General features: G+C 45.2%; 2 protein-coding genes across 2 annotated transcripts; both read right to left on the bottom strand.

Annotated features, from left to right (window-relative positions):
• Nucleotides 1-2068: 2068 nt before the first annotated feature.
• On the bottom strand, nt 2069-15593 carry NR2E3 (nuclear receptor subfamily 2 group E member 3). Its single transcript, XM_061595844.1, has 8 exons — nt 15536-15593; nt 13843-13993; nt 12937-13040; nt 6466-6732; nt 4530-4711; nt 3818-4058; nt 3214-3319; nt 2069-2201 (listed from the first exon to the last, which is right to left on the bottom strand). The coding sequence occupies exons 1-8, from the start codon at nt 15591-15593 to the stop codon at nt 2069-2071; spliced, it is 1242 nt and encodes a 413-aa protein (XP_061451828.1).
• Nucleotides 9414-11708, bottom strand: LOC133369850 (scavenger receptor class B member 1-like). Its single transcript, XM_061595539.1, has one exon. The coding sequence runs from the start codon at nt 11649-11651 to the stop codon at nt 10125-10127; it is 1527 nt and encodes a 508-aa protein (XP_061451523.1). The 5' UTR covers nt 11652-11708; the 3' UTR covers nt 9414-10124.
• Nucleotides 15594-17820: the final 2227 nt, after the last annotated feature.

Genomic DNA, 17820 nt, shown 5'->3' on the forward strand with positions numbered 1-17820 from the left:
AAGTGCAATTTGTGTAATATTTCGTAAATATATTATATGGCTGTACAAAAACTACTTTATGAACAAATAACTTCTAGCTTATTAAAGAAGGAAGCAATGGAAAATAAAATGATAGTGTCAGATGTGTTCCATACTTGGCGATGATCATAGCCAACCATCTGGACAAACGATTTCATGTCTTTGGGAGACAGGGAGGAGAATATTGAAAATAGCAAAGAATTATGTCTAAGTTACAAGTATATACTTTTGAAGGAAGTGTTAACAAAACCATATACTGTAATTTCAGCGTTTCTGAGACTATACCACTTCAGACTGCAAGGGTACATTTTATCCTCCCTGTAGTGGGAGAGCTCTGCATGTGTGAGGAAAAAAATCTAGGATAGCAGGGAGAGGGGTTGGGATATTTTCCCCTAACGTGCTACTTTTCTACATGTAGGGAGGTCATTGGATTTTTAAAACCTACTGTTCAGATATCTGATTCTTCATCAGCAGTTTGCAATGGTACCATCCCAAGAGAACTCCATACAGTTTTTGCTGATGGTGTAACTTGACTTTGTGTCTCTGGCTAGAAGAGGACTGTTATAGTCACCACCTTAGAGAATTCCTGATGCCTGCAGTCACAGAATTGGAGTGCAACTGCTCTTCAAGATACAGTCGCCCATCCCCTTCTAGCAAAACAGGAGCATGAGAGCTGCTTTTATGCCTGGGGCCCTAGCAGAATGCTGCACGCTTGCTTGTTCTCTCTAATCCCCATATTGCAGGCACCAGTAACTGGTTATGAAAAGAGAGTTTGTTCCTGACATTCCAGCGTGTTCAATCTGTTTGCTGCTCTGTCATCAACTGCCTTATTAATTTTCATGAAAGCGAAGGCTAGCCATGAGGCTGGGGTCATCCACGGGGCTAGATAACCTCTCAAGCAATGATTGAGTGTCTTCTATAATCTAGAATTGGACTGAAGCAGAAAGACAATGCTCTCTGAGATCTGTCCTTGAGGACTGAAGGTTCCAGGCCCCAGGCCATGCACATTCCAGGCCTGAAATGGAATTGGTTCAGCTGCATGTCTTTCCACTGGAGATGAACGGGGCAGAGCTGCAAGCAGTAAAAAGATTTTTTCAAAAAAATCAAAAGTACACAAACTTCCAATTTATTAATACTTACACAAGCGCAGCAGCCAGCAAAGTCCTGCTCTCCCTCCCCGGCCTTAAATCCTGGCAGCAGTAGCCATCTCAAGAGAAAGGGAAGGCCCATTCGTTCAAATACCAGGTTCAGAACGCACGTCTCCCACTTAGAATGAAAAGTGGCATAGTCAAGCATTTCTGGAAGCTTAGGGATAGGCACATGCTCCAGCTTCTCTTAGGCTTCATGTACAAACTGTGGTGTGCCTTGATTATTCCAAAAGCTTACTTGAAATGGGAAGTTAGCAAAAAGTCTTACTTTTTAAAAATAAAAATCAGGAAGCACTTTTACAGTCTGCATTTTCCAATCAAGGTGGTTTTGTGATTCCATGGTGCTCTCCACTAGTAAAGTAGAGGAAAATCGTTCCATAGTGTTTTCTATGAATTGCAGAAGCACACTTGTCTGTCTTCAAAAGGAAAACTTGCTATTATTTCTCTATAGCAGCCTTAGCTTAGTGGACTAGAAGCAGTTTTCTGCACTATGGACTGAGTTTCATGGTTAAAATCAGAGCGTAACTTGAGTCCAAGAACCTGATTTCAAGATGCAGTCCTGGAATATGAAACAATGGTGAGTTCTCTGGGCATGTACAAAGTGTCCCCCACTTATTTGCATGCATAGACCCAGATCACTACCTGCTTTGGGATGTAGTAGAAGAGGCTTCATAATGAGAGTGTGACTTTTATTATTAACTTGGCTTATAAGAATGCAGTATTTGAATCCCAGTAATTTTCTAGGGCTGCAGCTAAGATGCCATTTTCCAATTTACCACAAGACAAAGACCAAGAGGTGATGGACAGGTAAGTGTTTGCCTCCCTCTCCTTTTCGTTCAGATCAAGGTTTTTAAATGGCAATACTTGCATCATGAAGTCTTGGAGGGCCTCCAAGGAAGGTGTCAGTTCTTGAACATGTCACAGAGCAGCTTCTCCATGGGAGTGTTCCCAATGGTCCTGTGGAAAAAAAGGAGCTCGATGCGGTCTGAAGAAATAATTTTCAACGAAGGCAGAAGCAGAAGCAGCTTTCCAAACCTGGAAGGAGTAGACAGTGTGTAGGTCAGGTACGATGCAGAGCTTTAAATGATAAATCAGAAACTTCCATCATATTTGGAAGTAGTGAAATTGGAGAGACCACTTCCCCACATTGTTCAGGGGGAGGAAAATTCTCCCAACAATGTCCAGTGAGGGGTGTGCTCTCCATTAGCAATAGCAGCAGCACAGCTTTCTCTCCCCCAAATGAATATCTTGACTCCTATGTGGGTTTGTGTGGGAGTGTTGAAGCTATGAACAGAATTGTTTTGCTGGAGCTTGTATTTCTGTAAGGATATACAAGGAGATATTGGATAAGAGAAAAATCCAACTCCTTTGAAATGTGTTGTTGGAGGAGAGCTTTGCACATACCATGGACTGCAAAAAAGACAAATAATTGGGTGTTAGAGCAAATTAAACCAGAACTATCACTAGAAGCTAAAATAATGAAACTGAGGTTATCCTACTTTGGACACATAATGAGAAGACATGATTCGCTAGAAAAGAATAATGCTGGGAAAAACAAAAAGGAGCAGAATAAAAGGAAGGCCAAACAAGAGATGGATTTATTCCATAAAGGAAGCCACAGACCTGAACTTACAAGATCTGAATAGATCTTGTTCACGACAGATGCTCTTGGAGGTCACTGATTCATAGGGCCGCCATAAGTTGTAATCAACTTGAAGGCACATAACATAAAAGGGGATGTCATAGACAGAATCTATCCCCCGCCCAGTGCTTTCGACCGGCCACATCTGCTACTTGAGCAGGACTGCCACCTTACTTATGCCAATGTTCATGTGCTTGTGTCTTCCATCTCCATGCCAGGAAAGAGATTCAGCTGTCGCTGTTCTGTCTGATCTTGCTCCCGTTGGAAAATACAGGATCAGAGGTGATTGTCCTAACAGAGAAATCCTATAAAATGTTCCAGGAGATGGGATGGGTTGAAATGAATGCACTCAGAAAGGGGAGAGGATATTGGCAATAAAAAAAATGAACACCCAGGTGTAGGTACCTGACAGGTTGGCTGGGATAATGCATCTGGTTATGTTGTCCCAACATCACTTGAGACTGATCCTGCAAGTTCTCTACCTGGTCTGGATCCTTCAGGCCTCGTGTTTCTGAAAAGAGAGAGAGAAGTAGTCGTGCATGTGTGTGTGTGTTGAAGCTATTTTGGTGGAAATGTATTTGGGGGTAGAGTGCTAGATCAACCTATTCAGCTAGGCTAAAATCCTGATATACAGTTAGGTTTTCATGGCGTAGCCTGAAGACATAAGACGCAGCAGCTCTGAAGCAGGTTTGGGTCTGAACAGTATTTGGATTGGAGACTAGAGCTTCTAGCGCTTATGGATGCAAAGATTTCTTTGCAATCTCAAGACTCCTGCTGAGGGTGACTGAATAAGATTTCTAGTAGCTGGGACCACTGGGCTCTCCATTGCTATCCACAGGGAGGGGAAAGGAGCAAATTCAGGATAAATCATTCAAAATAGTAAAAATATATTACGATGCAATTTGTATGATTTTAAGCGGTTGTATTCATGTTTTCTTAGTGCAGCATTTGCATTTAAATTACTATTTTACATTCAGAAAATACACGTGCCTCCTTTCAGCCAGCTCACCTGGTTTGAACAGCACAATTGCCTTCATACAGGCAAATTCGGTTGGGTCTACAGCCAACGCTTTGAAACGTACAATTATTTCCTGCAGGGCGCTGGTGTCCACTCCTGTAGAGACAAGCTTTCCATTCAGGGTGAGGGTCAGCTCTGATACAGAGAGGAGGGGGCAGCTGTCCAGTGGCAAAGACCACTGGATGGCACACAGCAGGAACAGCTCACTCCAGGCTTCCTCCAATAAGATCACCTGCAAAGGATAGGACACCCCATATGATAGATTACAGATGCTCTGTGCTTACAGGAATGTATTTTACTTTTCCAACAAACACTGGCCAGTTTTCACTGAACCAACTCCTTTATGTCTGCCTGCCTTAGTCCTTCCATCATGTGTCCACTTAGCCCAAATTGCATCATCCTATGTATTACTTTCCTGTTCCTGCACAATAGTCTTTTCTGCCCAATCTCCAGTGTGTTCCATCCTGCTTCTGTAATCATATAGATTTTTTTTAAGTAACATTTTTGAAGATGTTTTAATGTGTTTTAAAGTTTGTTTTTATGATGTTTTTAGTGCTTTTGTTTGCCACCCTGGGCTCCTGCTGGGAGGAGGAGCAGGATATAAATCAAATAATAATAAGAATAGAATAAAACCACAGTCATATAAGTTGCTAGATCCTCCTGCTTCTGCCCATCAGCAGCTAGAGCTGGCCCAGGGACTCACCTGGTCTCGGAAGGGCAGGTTTGAGAAGACAGGCAAGTTTTTTGCCCATGTGACAGCCGTGAAGAGGAGTCGGGCAGAAGTTTCATAGATGCTTTCGGGTCTGGTGGGTGGGTATGGGGACACACGAGCCTTGCCTGCTGGGTGCTCTGGCTCATTACTCGTTACATCAATGTTCTCATCAGCTGCAGAAGAGAGAATAATCCCTTCAGTGTTATAGAGTGGCTGCTTAGAAAGTTTAAAGACATCTATTTCTAAAGAAATGTTCACATCAATGGGCCTCTTATGCATTGTCAATAGTGATCAGTTTTCAAGTGTAGAGATGCAAGTTTAGAGAAATTGCATTTGCATCACCATGGTGGGAAAAGGCTGATACCAGCTGACCTGTCTCTCTCTTCAATCTGCTGCCCAGGTGCTCACCGTTGATGGGCCATTTCAAGGTCCCTCCTGTTCTCCCTGATTATGGTCCTCTATCTTCAAACCAGATTGGAAAGGTGTTCTGGTTGAGGACTCTCCTCTGACAGTCCTTCAAACAGAAGACTGTCCTCCTATAATGTAGGGCACATGGCTACTGTTACTGAAGTGGACAGGTTCTAGTAGCTTCAGTCTATGTGTCTAAAGATGATCAGTGAGGCTAGAATAATATCACCACGAGATTTTTAAAAATATTTTTAATTGAGCACTATTCCCAGAATGCCATCAAAGGCCATGAGGTTTAACTTCTAAAAAATTCTATTCATAGGGTCGCCATAAGTAGGAATCGACTTGAAGGCAGTACATACATACATATCCTTCAATTGCTGTGTTCCAGTTGGGAGTAACCCCACCAAGTTTCAGTTATACCTATCAAGTCTTATTTATTGTCCTGTATTAAGGGTTCAAGGTTGTCCTGTTTGTTTTCCATACCCTGGGCATTAGTATACAGACATCGAAGACCATGTGATTTATGGCTTGGCTTCCTTCCTACATTTTTATGAAGACTATTACTGGGCCCCATTAGAGCCATTCCCTCAGTTCCTCTTACTGTGCACAAGCCTTTGTTAGTCTTTACCGCCGTCTCCTTCTTCCTTAGGATTCAGTTTAAAGCTCTCCTGATGAATTTCACAGCAAATGAATTGAAACACAATAAAACACACCCGTGGCAGAAACCTATTCATCCAGCAGAGAAAGCTTGTTGGAACAAAAATGTGCGACAGTTGACCATATGGAGGGGTGTACTGAAGCTGCTTCTGGTTTGGAACACCATTTGCTCTAGGGATAGGTCCAAACCTATGCATGCTCAAAGTATTTTTCCATGATCCATATACTGCAGCAGACAAGACCAAACCAAAAGGAGAGGGATCAAGGCAGTACTAACAATGTTCACTAGACAGCAGGAAAGGATGGTCCTCCAGGCTCCGTTGAACCCAGCGCAGCCACTCCAGACCAGCCTGTGCTATGGTATGTATAATGGATTTGTATCAGCAGCAATGCTGTCTTCTGGGGTATTAAGGAAGCTGGAAGCAAGTGTGTCACAAAGGCTATGACTCCAAACCCTGACAGAGTCTCCTAGGGCAGCAATGAGGAACCTGTGGCCCTCCAGTTGCTGTTCAGTCGCATCAGCCTCAGCCAATAAGGACAATGAATGATGATGGGAGCTGTACCCCAACAATCCCAGAGGGCCATGGGTCCCCTGTCTCTGCCTTAGGTGAGACACAAAAGCAGGCTGACTGCCTTCCCCCGCAGTACCCATGTGGGAAAGGTTGTAGCTCAGTGGAAGAGCATCTGCCTTGCACCCAGAAGGTCCCATGTTCAATTTCCAGGAAGCTCTGGCTACCTTCCCCGCCTGAAACCCTTGAGAGCTCCTGCCAGTCATTGTAGACAGTACTGAGCTAGATGGAGCAACAGCCTGACTCGGTGTTAAGGTAGCTTTCTATGTTCCAAATGCACAGCCACTTACCATCCTCTGGTTCCAACTTGGCACAAGTCTCAGCAGTCATCAGGCTGGCCATGAAGCGGTGGTTGCTTGGAGGAGTTGGGGCTTGCCGCCTTGAGGCCCCAGTCACAGAGTAGGAACTGGGAGCTCTGTGGCTCTGGAGGGAGGGGCAAGGTGGCGGCAGCACATCCCGTGCCATTGTCACATGCTCGGAGGGCCGGTCGAGATCCAGGTCAATGGTGTCGAGCCGCACCTGGGCTGTACTGCGGGGCTGGCGCTCATTCTGCACAGCTGAGACAGAATAGGTGAGAGGTCAGCAACAAAGCAAGCAGATCAAAGGGTTGGGAGGGCTCTTGGGAGATCATCTAGTCCATTCCTCTGCTTAGTGCAGAAAGCTCCAGTGTGCTTGACAGATGGCTATCCAGCCTCTGCTTAAATACCTCCAGTGAGGGAGAGCCCACCACTTCCCCTCCCGAGGCAACCTGTTCCGTGGGCAAACGCCTCGTACCATTAGACAGATGAGCCTCTGTTCAAGGAAGGGGTGTAGCTCAGTGGTATAGTATTAGCTTTGCATGCGGAAGGTCCGAGGTTCAGTCCCCAGCATCTCCAGTTAGAGCAGAGAGACACTGCTATAGCTGCTGTCAGTCAGTGCAGACAATTCTGAGTGAGATAGACCAATGGTCTGACTCCATATGAGGCAGCTTCCCATGATCCTATGTTCCCTCGCTCCCCAATGCTTGGAATGGAGGGAGCCTGACTCTCTGACCACTGAATGGTTGGTTGAAACACATACCACCTTTTGGCCCCCACAACAACAAAACACAATCTTCATACAATAAAAGCATGAACAGTAAAGCCACTATGAAAGCAAATTTTAAAGCCAGCAGCAATGATAATGATGTTGATATTTAACTTTTTGCCACCTTTCAATTAATCTTTCCAGATGACATTCCTTGATTTCTAAATGGAATGAATCCAACAACCTGTTTACTTGATCCATGTCCTTCCTGGTTGATAAAAACATCAAATTTGAAATTAGCAAGCTGGATTAGTACAATTGTAAATTCTTCTCTTCAACAAGGCCACTTACCGGAATGCCTAAAAGAAGCAATGGTTACACCTTTACTAAAAAAAACCTCTCTCGACCCTAAAATATTAAATAATTATCGACCGGTATCTAATCTACCTTTTCTGAGTAAAATCATTGAGAGAGTGGTAGCCTCACAGCTTCAAAAGTTTATAGACACCTCTGACTGTTATGACCTCTTCCAATCTGGTTTCAGACCGAATCATGGGACTGAAACGGCTCTAGTCGCATTAGTCGACGATCTTCGACTAGAACATGACAAAGGCAATCTGTCCCTTCTAGTTTTATTGGATTTATCTGCCGCATTCGACACAATTGATCACAGCATTCTGTTAGACCGTCTCTTTAAAATGGGTTTCAGAGGTACAGTACTAAAATGGCTTCGCTCCTTTTTGGAAAAAAGGCTTCAGAGAGTTGCCCTCGGGGATCAGTGCTCTAAACCCTGGCCATTAAAATATGGCATTCCACAGGGCTCTGTTTTATCCCCGATGTTATTTAATATTTATGTAAGCCTTTAGGAAAAATCATTCGAAAATTTGGGATTCATTATCACCAATATGCCGATGATACACAACTGTATTGTTCCTTTCCACCGAACACTGTAGAGACTGTCAACTGCCTTAATCAATGTCTCCTAGCAGTGCAAAGTTGGATGAATAAAAACAAATTGAAACTAAACCCAGAAAAAACAGAGGTCATTCTCATTGGCAAAAATCTCCCCCAAGGAACTGGACATCTGCCTTCACTTGACGGAGTTTTTCTCCCTTTAAAATCTCAAGTCCGTAGTTTAGGTATAATCTTGGACTCAGCCCTAACCTTTGAACCCCAGGTTGCAGCCGTGTCTAGAGCCACATTTGCAAAACTAAAACTGGTCCGTCAACTCCGCCCATTTTTAGGAACATCAGAATTAATGAAAGTAACTCAGGCCTTAGTAACCTCTCGACTGGACTATTGTAATTCTTTATATGTTGGCCTTTCTGCTAGAGCACTTCGACCGCTCAAGCAGGTACAAAGAGCGGCCGTGAGGATGATCACTAAAACTGGTCCTCAGGTTCATACTTCACCTCTTCTTTACCATCTTCACTGGCTCCCTATTAGCTCCAGACATCAGTTTAAGATTCTGGTTCTAACGTTTAAGGCTCTTCACGGACTGGCGCCGGTATATTTGACAAACCATCTCGTTGAATTCAAAACCTATCGACCTATGAGATCGATTTCTGAAAGCACTCTTATTATTCCCTCAACTTTCATGATCCGCCAAATGAACACCAGGAGGAAGGCCTTCTCAGTCATAGCCCCTACTCTTTGGAAGAAGACTTTATATTTTTCTCTAGAAAAAGATACAACCAGCATTTTCACTGTATAATTTGGAGTGGAAAATGAGAATGGAATGGCATTTTGGCAACAGTTAAGAACAGGGCCTTTTCCAGTACCAGAGCTGAGATGAAGTGGCAAGTTCAATCATGGAGAAAAGAATGCAGATGGCCTCTTGGAAGCTTGAAACTGGAGACATCTTGGTGGTGGTGGAAGCGAAGCGAAGCGAAGCCAAGAGTATTGGCACTTTGGTCCCCAGAAGGATCTTAAGATACAGGCACCCTCCTGTCCTTACTGCTATTCCCACTTTTGTCACCCCCAAATTAGGACCAAATGTCACTGAACTTTTCAGTAGCCCAGATGTGGAGGAGAATCAAGTGCAGCTTCTACCACAGGCTACCCATTAAAAAACAGTTTAATGGATGCACATGAGTGAGCAAGTATGCATCGTGTTTCCAGTCGGATTAAAACATACAAAAATGATGACAGCATTTGACTGGGCGTGTATTTCTAAGAAGTAAAGACTACTTGTGGAGTGCAAAGTATTGCATGGGATCCAAGGATCCAAGAGAATCTACCTGAATAGCTTTCACAGATGCAATTTCCATCCTGCTGCTCCCCCTGCAAACCAATGTTAATTTCTGAGTGCTCTGCTGAATGCCACTTTGGGGGTTTCCCAACCTTCAGATTAAGCTGTTGATAGGTTGCTGTGGGAAGGTGGGTGGTAGCGAAGGCATCAGCATCCAATGCATGTAAGGAATCACCTTATTTTTTAAACAAGGGGAGAGAAAGAAAGGTTTGTAATACAAAACTTTAGGTCAGTTTAGATCTATAGAAGCTTCATAGCCCTCAAATAGCAAACATCAGCAACATAAACTCTGGGATCTTATCGACTATCAAAATGTGCCTTCAGGCTTTTTAACAATATATATATATATATATCAGCTTTCAGAGAACTGGAGAGCTACTGTCATGGAAGTGAAGAACCACCTTCAGCTGCCACTCTTCCAGTCACGTGGAAATACATAATGGCAGAGACACACCGTTCCTCACACACAGGCTCTCCATTGTCCTTAAGATCCAAAGAATAGTGCAACCTTTTGCGCAAGAAGCTTTCCTGAAGTTTCCCACAAACTCATGGTTTGTGGAAGAAGGCTGGGACATATCTCCTAACTTCAATAAAGTAGAACAGAGGTGGTTGAATTTGTTTGTCTGGATCCACCTCACCCCAAGTCTATTGGTGAAAGCTCATAGGGATCTTTCGTGAAGAGGAACAGAGGTATCACGTGTAGGAAACAACCCTGGGATGAACTGTGCTCAAGTCCTTTTGCAGAAGAGGGGCAGTGTCTGAATCCTCAAGTTGGCCGTTTGGTAGATTTGACATCAGCGGAGTCTTTACTTGAGCATCTCTCTTGTTCTTGAGCATAAGTAGAGCAGCAATTAAAAGCAGAACACCTCCAAGTGCAACCAGGAAATATTGTGCATAGCCCAGTATAACAGGGATAAGCAAAATGGTATAGAACATTGTCAAGACATCGCCTTGGATCTCTCCACTCTCTGCAAACCAAAGAAGAGGCAACACAACTGGCTTGACTGTCCCTGTTTGCAATATGCCAGGGACTTTCTTCATAAAGAGATTGAGCTGCATTTTGATGGAAAAGTTCATAGGAATGCCAGTCAGCGGATGCAAATCTAGAAAAAGTCCATGCTCTTCTTCATTGGGATGCAGGCCATCCACTGTCTTTAGGAGCTCAGGGTCAGCATTCAGGAAGTGTGGATGGGAAATGAATAATGGTGCATTGAGCCGACAGGAGCTGACATTCTGGATTCCAGACTGGCGGCATGGGCAAAAGCCTTCGTTGGGTGGATAGTCTATTCCATTGGCAAACAATGTCTTTGGAGCCAAAAACCGGAATGTAGGTATTCCTTTGAATTCCCCGGATTTATTATAGGTAAACCTCATGGATCTGCAGGCATCAGGACTGTACAATTCTATAGGTGAGGAAGAGGTAAGGAATGGAGGCCACATCTGCCCAATAGTTCCGTTGATCATGTTGCACTGATCTGAGTTCCAGTAAGGCACCTTTTTTAATCCGTTCCAAGTATCCACCATATGGATTTTGGAGATGTTCTCCATGCCAGTGTTCACTGTGAACAGCCCTGAATCTGAATTGTTCAGTTCAGCAAGCAAACCAAATTTCCCTTTAAACGGAAGCAACCCCGGCTTGAGGGAGTTCAGGAAGTCGATAAGCGGGTCCTCATAACCCCACACGATTTCTCCCACTGTCCGGTTCATGAAAGCACCCTGTCCGAAGATGACAAATGTGCTACTGAGAGTCAGCCTCATAGCCATCGGCAGATGCTCGAACATCACCGCAGCTCCCATCACCAGGATATTTGGTACGATGACGTAGTCTGATTCTGACCCATTTGACAAGTCTGGCCGGAAATTAAAATACCGATACTCCAAGAAGGAGACTGTACCATTATTATGGAAAGTTATGTTTGTTTTCTCTCTCTGTTCCCTGTATACATAAGGGCCACGTTGGGCCATGGCTGGCGTTGCTCCCCGAAGAACTTCCTTTGAATTCAGCACCTCGAAGATATAGACAGACATGAAGAGTGGCACTGGGATGTCCTTCCACAACTCGAACACCATGCCTTTGGGACTGAGACGCACATTCTTGGCCACCTGGTTCTTCACAATGGCGGGCACCATGACGATCAAAAAGACCCCGAAGGCCAGGCACGCCAGGCCGATGACACCCAGCCCCACCGCCGCTCGGAAAGGGTTGCAACAGCCCACCATAGCGACTCTGAAAACGACGGCCGGCCGGAAAGCACTGCAAGCCTCTGAGCCACCACTGCACTAGCGTGAGAAGCAACCGCAGCCGCCCTGCTTGCCCCCATTTAGGGTCTCCGCTGGAGCCCCGCCCCTCCTCTTTGGAATAATTTACCATCTGAGATACGACGTTCCTCGTCTCTCATTGAATTCCGTCGGCGGATTAAAACATACCTGTTTCAACTAGCTTTTAATGTTTGAAGTGAGATTGTTGTCGAACTTTTTAGTATTAATTTACTTATTTGTTTTTAGGTATTCTATTATGCTGTTTTTGTATTATCTCTGTTTTTTAATGTTCACCGCTCTGAATTCTGAGTTTCGGAACTAGAGCGATATATAAATTTTTGAAATAAATAAATAAATATACAGCCAAAATGGCTTTTAAGCAGTTCACAGAATCAGCTCTGTAATATCCACATATAGTTAAAATGCACCATGAAACAATTCTATCAAAACATTTTTAAAAATCCAGAATTAAAACATACAATAAAACATGTTAAAAAGCCCAACAAGACGTTTAAAAGAGTAATTAAAACAATTAGATCAGACAGTTCAAGGGAATCCTTATCTAAACAGGTGTGTCTTCAAGAACCAGGAATTTCAACAATTCAGTTAAAATCCTTCAAGAATCTGGTGAAATAAAAAGTGTCTCGACTCCCTGCCTAAAAAACACTAATGAAGGTAACAACCCCCTTAGCTAATGTTTTTTAGAAAGCTACGCCTTGCCCCCCATGATTTGACTCAGTTGGGGGAGGAGAGTTATGTAATGGGGCTTGTGAGTTTTATTAAATGCTCTCTATCCCCCAATAATTCAAGCACTGTCCTCTCTGCCTGCCCACCCAACTCCCAACCGTATATGATTTACCTGTATCCTTCATAGCATCAGCCAGTTTGCTTCCCTTCTCACTCAGCATCCACCAATGGAGCAAAGAAAAAATATATTTATTTGTAAATTTCTTACTCCCCCTTTCACCTCAAACTGGGACCTTCAAAGGCTGTGCCTGATGCATGCCAATGGGGATCCAATTCTGGGGTTATAACTGGCAAACGGCCACAGTCTGTAGCTCCAAGCCTAGCCACTGTTTTGCAGCTGGTTCCAGCTGCTGGACCTGGGGTTGTAGTGAAAAAACAAAATCAGATCCTGAATCCTACTACGGATGTGCTCCCAAAAGACCAGCTTGAAATCAATCAGGTTATGCATTTGAAGCCCAACAGGGGAGAGCCTTTTCCCAGCCCCCAGATCTCTGCTTACCATTCTTGTTCATTCCAGCCTGCAGGCATTTCTTCAGCCGGCAAGCTTGGCACTGGTTCCTGTGTGCTTTATCTACTGGACATATCCCTGTGGCAGCCTGGCACCTGTCAAGAGAACAACATGACATGGTACAGGATCAGGTAGCAGCGATGCAGCTGTAGGATGCTGCTGTTCCTGGATGCTTTAGGCCAAGGGTGGGGAATGTTTCGCCCTCCAAAGTTTACTGAACTACAACTCCCATCATCCCCTGCCATTGAGGGAGAGGGAAGCTGGAGTTCAGCAACATCTGAAAGGCCAAAGGCTCCGTACACCTGTTTTAGCTACTGCGGTGCTTGCTTTTATGCTTCAAAAGGCAAAGTATTCTGAGCCAAGAAAAGTTGAATTCTGTGACCAGCATAAACGATACAAATTTCTATATATTTGCATTTTTAACAGCTTCTGTCAACCATGGGGCAAAGTATGCAAGACATGGATTGCGCACCCTTAATGACCCCCCACTTCTGAATTACAGGAGACAATATGCACACATTTTCAAAGACTTAAGGACTAGTAACTTCCTTTCCCCTTAAGCCCCTTTGCTTTTGCCCTATTTGACCCATGAATGGCTGGACTGCATATACAGCCCCTGCAAGCATAAACGCCTACGTGTCTCCACCAGCGGAGGCTGGTAGCAATGTCAGGGGGGCAGTGCATCCCGTCTGGGTTTTAGTCTGAACTTTCAAGGTGCTCAGCACCTTGGACAGCTCCCTTGAAAGTTCAGACTGAAACCCAGACGGGATTCACTGCCCCACTGACATGAGAGCCACAAGCCTCCACTGGTCTCCACACATCTTGCATGGCCACATGGGGCTCCTAGCTTTGCCAGGAGCCAAGCTGAGCCTTACTGAGAACAGATGTCGCCCTCACCTATAGATGAGCTTCCTCCGGACACTCCGCTTGAAGAACCCACTGCAGCCATTGCAAGCATAGATGCCATAGTGCTTCCCGCTGCTGGTGTCTCCACACACCTTGCACAGCAACACAGGGCTCCCAGCTTTGCCAGGAGTTAGGCTGAGCCCTGGCAGAAACAGACAAGAGAAGGGCTGTATCATACCCCATAAAGAATCGGGGCATTGATTGGCATTTACTCTAAATGGGTTTTGAATTACGACAGCATCAGAGGAGGGTGAGAAAATGCAAGTAAGAGGTGACATGATAGGTCACAAAATGATGTGTGGCATGAAGAAAGTGGATAGAGAAAACGTTTCTCCCTCTCATAATACTAGAACTCACAGCCATCCTATGAAACTGAATGTTGTCAGACTCAGGACAAACAAAAGAACGTACTTCATCACACAGCACATAGTTAAACAATGGGATTCACTCCCATGAGAGGTAGTCATGGGCACCAACTAGGATGGCTTTGAAAGAGGAGTAGACAAATTCATAAAGAATAAGGCTATCAATGGTTAGTAGCCATGATGGCTCTGTAGTGCCTCCATAGCTGGAGGGAGTATGTTTCCAAATACCAGTTGCTGGAAACCGCAGAAGGGGAGAGTGTTCTTTGCACTCAGGTGCTGCTTGTGGGTTTCCCCTGAGTAATTGGCTGGCCACTATGAGAACAGGATGCTGGACTAGATGAGCTGTTGGCCTGATCCAGCAGGCTCTTCTTATGTACCTGTGTTCTTAGAGCCAGGGTGGGGCAAGTGTCCCTCCCAAACAACTAGCTTGCTCCCCCGTTGCTGGACCCCTGTGAAGGAAAGGTGCACACACCCTCTCTGTATAATAGGTGTGTGTGTGTGGAACCTTTGGCCCTCCTGATGTTGCTGAACTATAACTTCCATCCTCCCCGGTCATTGGTCATGTTTGCTGGGCTCCACAATTCCACAATTCAGGGGCCACCACTGAGAAGGCCCTAGATCTTGTCACAACCCTCTGGGCCTCAGTGTGAGTTGGAACCCGGAGGAGGGCCTTCGTAGCAGAACGTAGTGTACGGGACGGTTCATAGCTCATGAGAGTTGTAGTTTAGCAATCTCTGGAGGGCCAAAGGTCCCCCACACCTGCTGCATAAGATCAGTTTTCCTTGAGGAAACACAGTATCTCTCTCTCACACACATACATGTTTTCTTCCTTTCCCTTCAGCAGAAGCACGGGTTACAATACGATGTACAGTTATGAAAACAAGTAAAACTGTTCCTACCAAAACAGAACAGAACTTTGCACTTCCTATGTCACTTCTTATGTTCCTTCTGCAACTTTGCTGTGGGAAATCCTGACTTAGTCAGATAAGCCAAGCTTGCCATCTGGGTCCAAGGGTGAAGCATACTGCAGCATGATGAGACCCACTTTGGTCCAGGGAGGAAGACAGCGTGGTGCTTTTTCCAAGAAACAAGTGACAGAGGATCTCTTCCAGTACCTACCAGCATCCTCAAACACACCCATTCTTATCATATCCAATGCCTTTGGTACCCAATTGCAGTACCAGTTGGTACCTTTCCAACCAGTTGCAACTAGGCCTGTTGCTAAGAAGAAGAAAAACCTCAGACTTGAATGGTGGTGATGGTGGTGGTGGTGGTGGTGGGAATAAACATGGTTCAAGGAGAGCAGAAATGCCACTTACCTGACTGGCTGCCTCCCATCTGTTTGCTCATTGCTGGTTCTGTAGGGGTGGTAGCCATGCTGGTGGTGGGAGAGGACATCTAAACTCTTCCTTGGCTGTCCTTTACTTGTGTGAACTAATTCAGCTTCTTCCTTCCCCGGGGGAGTTGGTCCAGAAGCACCTGCGTCCACTCTGTGGGCTGGCCACTCCTCCCCAATAGCAGCTGGGCAAGTTGTTGGAGGGATCCTTTCAACTCATGCAAGCTTCTTCCATGGGGAAGGTGTTCCAGCATAAGCCTGCCAGCTAGCGCCTTGCAGACCATGGAGAGCTGTGCTCTCCTTGAGAGTTTCTTGGGTACTTGTGTGTGTATATGATGTCTGTGTAAGAATCCCTTCTCTTCAACGCTCCTGCAGTATAGCAGGGCAGATTAGCCCTTAAGACTGTGTAAGCAGATGCCTATTTCTCATCCCTCTTAATCTTTAGTCTCTCTCCAACAGTGGAACCAACAGCTAACACAATAACAGAAAGGGGAAAAGGTGCTGAAGACCCATCGGTGAGTTCAGGATGGTGCCAGGATGCTGTAACCAAAACCCACCTGTGACACTGAATCTGTTTGCACCATTTCTCTCCAATGCAGCTTTAACAAAACTGCTGCCATACTTTGCTCTCTCAGTGTGGCTGTTCCCTGGGGAATGATTACGGCTCATTTGTTCAGCCATCAGCTGGGAGGCCAGCGAGATGAAGGCTGCCTGTGTTCTCCAGACATTCAATCTGCCCTGACCCCTCAACATCATCAACTTTTGCTTGCACCTGGAGACCCGATAGCAAACCTTTTGGGAAAGGGAAAGAGTCAGCCAACCTGCAAGGGCAGCTGCTGATCAGAACTGAATATTTTATGGGCTGTTTTTTCTCTCTCCCATGCAGGTGAATGCATTGAGTCTACAAGAAAGCCCTGTATCATTGATGGAAGAAAAGATGAAGCATTTAGGTGGGGAGGTCGCACTAAGGCAATCAAGGAGCTTATGCAGAGGGTGGGGAGGCCTCAAACTTGCGTAAGAAGAGTCCTGCCTGGATCAGGCCAATAGTCTACCATCCTGTTCTCACAGTGCCCAACTAGATGCCTATGGGAAGCCCAAAAGCAAGATTTGAGCACAAATGCACTCCCCTCCTGCAGTTTCCATCAACTTTATTCAGAAGCATACTGTCTCCAACCATGGAGGGAAAGCATAGCCATTGTGGCTAGTAGCCACTGATAGCCCCATGAATCTGTCAATTTTTACATCTATCCAAGTTGGTGGACATCACTGGCTCCTGTGAGAGCCAATTCCATAGTTCAACTATGCGCCATGTGAAGAAGTGCTTTATTTTGTCTGCACTGAATTCTGGAACTCCTCCGAAGTTCTTGCAGAACTTCTGGAATGAGGCTCAACTGCCACCATGGTATGGTTCACAAACTACAAAGGAGGACTGGGAACACTTGGTCCTTCTGATGTTTGATGGCCTACAGCTCCCATCATCCCTGACAATTGGCCACGCTGGCTGGGGCTGATGGAAACGAGTCCAACAGCACTGGGAGGGCCATCTGGTTCCCCACCTCTGTTGTAAACTCTGCCATGTGGAAGAGGAAATGTATTTATCATATTTATATGTCAGCCTCCCTCCAAGGGTCTTGGGGTGGGGTACATAGGATCTGCCCCATTCTGTCCTGCCAACAGCCCAGTGACACAGGGTTAGGCTGAGAAACAGAGACCGGCCCAAGGCCACCAATGGAGCATCATGGGCTGAGCACTGATTTGAGTCTCCCAAGTCCAAGCCTCACACTCTCTCTCCACTACAACATACTGGCCGTATATTTTTGGAAAGGTGTTTGTTGGCTATGCATTGGGATACCTCTTAAGATAGCGTAATGAAATTTTGCAGGATGGTTCACGAGATCAAGGGGCAGGGTTTCATCTATGATGGGATAGAACTGGGCGCGGTTTTGAATCAAGATGGTAGACTGAGCCTTTTTAAACTGCACCGATTTCAAAACTGCACCATTTTTTATGGTTTCAATGGGTTGTATTCAAATAAGCCCTATTCAGAGCAGTGTTTAGCCTTTGATCATATATGAAAGATCTAATGCAGGGAAAATATGGTAAGGGGATGAAATGGTTGTCACCTTCACCACTGCCCTTATATTTGTAGAGACGACCAACCAGACCTCAATACCTGTTCTCTGCAATTTACTAACTAATCCATTTTTTCTGTGAAAGGGGAGGGAGGCAACAGATAACAGAGCAGGCTGGGGGGAGTCTGCTAGTTTA

Source organism: Rhineura floridana, chromosome 14 (assembly GCF_030035675.1).
Source record: "Rhineura floridana isolate rRhiFlo1 chromosome 14, rRhiFlo1.hap2, whole genome shotgun sequence".
In the NCBI taxonomy this organism is placed as follows: domain Eukaryota; kingdom Metazoa; phylum Chordata; class Lepidosauria; order Squamata; family Rhineuridae; genus Rhineura; species Rhineura floridana.

Coding starts and splice junctions, on each gene's coding strand:
- LOC133369850 (XM_061595539.1), bottom strand. CDS start 11,651: ATGGTGGGCTGTTGCAACCCTTTCCGAGCGGCGGTGGGGCTGGGTGTC.
- NR2E3 (XM_061595844.1), bottom strand. CDS start 15,593: ATGGCTACCACCCCTACAGAACCAGCAATGAGCAAACAGATGGGAGGC. Junction 6,733..12,936: donor GGCTGGAATGAACAAGAATG/GTAAGCAGAGAT, acceptor ATTCTGTCTCAG/CTGTGCAGAATGAGCGCCAG. Junction 4,712..6,465: donor CAAGTTGGAACCAGAGGATG/GTAAGTGGCTGT, acceptor TCTCTTCTGCAG/CTGATGAGAACATTGATGTA.